General features: G+C 38.8%; 1 protein-coding gene across 1 annotated transcript; it reads left to right on the top strand.

Annotated features, from left to right (window-relative positions):
• The first annotated feature begins 424 nt into the window (after positions 1-424).
• On the top strand, positions 425-2,095 carry LOC136510346 (uncharacterized). Its single transcript, XM_066504831.1, has 4 exons — positions 425-455; positions 546-674; positions 1,031-1,399; positions 1,955-2,095. Exons 2-4 carry the CDS (start codon positions 597-599, stop codon positions 2,093-2,095), a joined length of 588 nt encoding a protein of 195 aa, XP_066360928.1. The 5' UTR covers positions 425-455; positions 546-596.
• The last annotated feature ends 766 nt before the right edge of the window (positions 2,096-2,861 follow it).

Below are 2,861 nucleotides of genomic sequence, written 5' to 3'. Positions count from 1 at the left end.
TTTTGGGTAAGATATGTTCAATCTGAAATTTCTGAGCAACATCTATGCAATCTGAAACCTATGTTCATGGTTCTATACACGTGCAGCGTTTGTTCCAAGTTCCAGAAGGAGATCAACAAGCTGCTGACTGTGTTCTAGAAGCTTGTTTGAAGAGAAGGGTGAGGAACATGATGTATCAAGTCCGTGTTGATGCTGTCAAGAAGTACTACTGGGAAATAAAACACTTAGCCATAAAAAAGGCCGTAGCATGCCACATTGACCTCGAGTATGAGCAATACAAGCAAGGAAAGCTTGAGGGGTTCAGTGATGAGGTGTGGCCCCTCCTTTGTGCTTATTGGTGCTCAGATGATTACAAGGTAAAACGTAAGAGAGGGCAAACATCTCGCTCAAGTAATGAAGATATTTCTCAAAACCGAGGAGGATCTAGACCATTCACAGAGACACAACAAGTATTGGTATGCATGTGTATATTCTTTCATCTCTTTGTAGAAACTTAGTAGCCTATTGTATATTCATATCTCATTGGAAAATTTACTATTTTTTAGGAAGCTAACTTTGGACCACAGAAAGCAACCCCTATTAATACATTTGCTGCGATGAAATCTGGCATGAAAAGCTTGGATAGCACTGGTAGATGTGGTCCAGTCAGTAACCAGAAAGCACAGAAACTCATGGTATGTATGTGACATGTGTGCTGAAAAATTTCATGACTTCAGGTCATCAGGTTTGGGAGTTACATTTTTCTGAAGTTTTCTGCTAGGTTATGTTCATATCTGCGTAGCAATGCTTCTTTGTGCTTTTTCACCCTGTTAACTTAAGAATCAGGTCTATGTTATAACTAGAAAGATGTGGAGAACTTCTTAAGATTTTCAAAATGTTAAAGAACATATTTTTCTGTGATCTGGATCTCTAGTTATGATTTATTGAAGTGACTTTCTTGCTGCTGTCCAAAAAATTCAGAATACAAAGTTAGCATATTTTGGCTATTTGTACATCTCTAGAACATGTTTCCTTGTTCTGGTCTTTGTAGGATGACTACTTTGCTGCTGTTAAGAGGATAGAATGTGCAAACGAAGAGGATGGAGACGGTGCAGACATGGAAGTGGATGGGCATGAGGTTGAGCAACAACAATATTTAAATGAGAAGGCGCTATATGATGTGTCTAGTGGTGCCCCGAGAAAGCATGGGCGTCTTGCCATAGCACATGGTGCGGTTAAGTATTCAGATGTGAGGGCAGCCGGAAGGGAAAGAAGCGTCCGTCCATCAAATTCAGCGACTACGCAAAACATATCTCGTGAAATGGAAGAGCTACGTCGTGCAAATGGAAGGCTAGAACAAGAGAATCGTGACAAGGACAATGCACTGCAGCAAAGCAACGTTCTTGTAGGCTTGGTACTGGTATGTGCTATGCTCTTGTAAATACTTCACCAATATTATATGTGAATTATCTAATAGTTGATATGAAGTATCTATGCTTGCAATACACTTGTAGAATCTTTATCGGGAGACAGGAAGGGCTGTGCCAGAAGAAGCGTTACGACATTTGTCCGCTACGCAAGCAATTGTGAGTATATCTTCATTCCACAATCAATATGTTTTCTAGCTGTCAGATCCATGACTTAGAGATTTTAAGATGGAAAGGAACTACAAACTGATTAGTATTTTGTGGGGTCCTATTCAGAATGGCAACACAGAGTACAGCAGTGAGGAAGTGGCCTCATCTTGATTGTTGTATAGCTACTGCAGTGAATTTGTATGGCTATTGCAATGAGGAAGTGGCCTTATGTTGGTTTGTAATGTTTCACACCTCCTTGAAAACCTATAGTTGGAACACTTTAAACTTTGTCCAATTTTACTTACTCCTGTAACCTTGTCCAATTTAGAAGCTTTGCTAAAAGTGTTATATTGTTTGGAGACAATTCCACTTACTATTGTAACTTTGTTCACATTTAGGCAACTGGTTCTTCTCATGCTGCCTCAGAATCTAACAACAATGCTAATGATGTTTGCCACACCAATGAGGATCTCCATGCTGTAAACATTGGCAACAATCAAGGTTCCGACAACAATGGAGATCATGCATCGATAATCTGATGGTTTAGTTGCAAAACATGGATGTGGTGGTAGTTTCTTTTGTAGAGTTGTGCTTATGCACATGAACTAGTAGCTGCCTCTTATCCGTTAGCTTTAGTTTTACCCGATGATGCATCTCAGCTAAAACTTGAACTGCTGAGATGAGATGATAATGCTTTTGAATGTATCGATGCCGGACCATTTGGACATCATCTACTTATAGCCTGGATGCTATGAATGAATGTGTTGAACATTTGGATGTTTACATGTGTGCTATTTATTATGCAGTAATGAAATTATTGTATGGACAATCTCTATTTTAATATGATGTTGGTACTGTTCCTAAATAATTATTGTATCTAATTTTTCTGCATGTTTAAGTGTGTTTTTTCTGATGGTGCTTTGTAAATGCCCGTCAGAAAATATTATATTTCTGTGCGTTAGCCGTGCCCGTCAGAAAAATAAGCTTTTCTCTGTGAGTGGGCAGCTACAACTCTGTCGGGATGATAACGACAGAAAAATTATTTTTCTGGCGGGTTTTTACTTTTTTTCTGTGTGGTTTCACACACACTAAAAATATATTTAATCTGGGCTGTCACATTTTTCTGTGAGTGTACTACGCACAGAAAAATATTTTTCTGACGGTGAACACACAGAAAATATCAATTTTTCTGACATCATATTTCTGTGTGTATTTTTCTGAGCGTTCACCGTCAGAAAAATATTTTTCTGACGGTATTCGCATTTTTCTGTACGTTTTCGCACGCACGGAAGAATGTGAGTTTCC

This window comes from Miscanthus floridulus, chromosome 16, assembly GCF_019320115.1.
Source record: "Miscanthus floridulus cultivar M001 chromosome 16, ASM1932011v1, whole genome shotgun sequence".
Lineage (NCBI taxonomy): Eukaryota > Viridiplantae > Streptophyta > Magnoliopsida > Poales > Poaceae > Miscanthus > Miscanthus floridulus.
The sequence above is the reverse complement of the archived record's forward strand: the minus strand, read 5'-3'. Positions and strand labels throughout refer to the sequence as shown.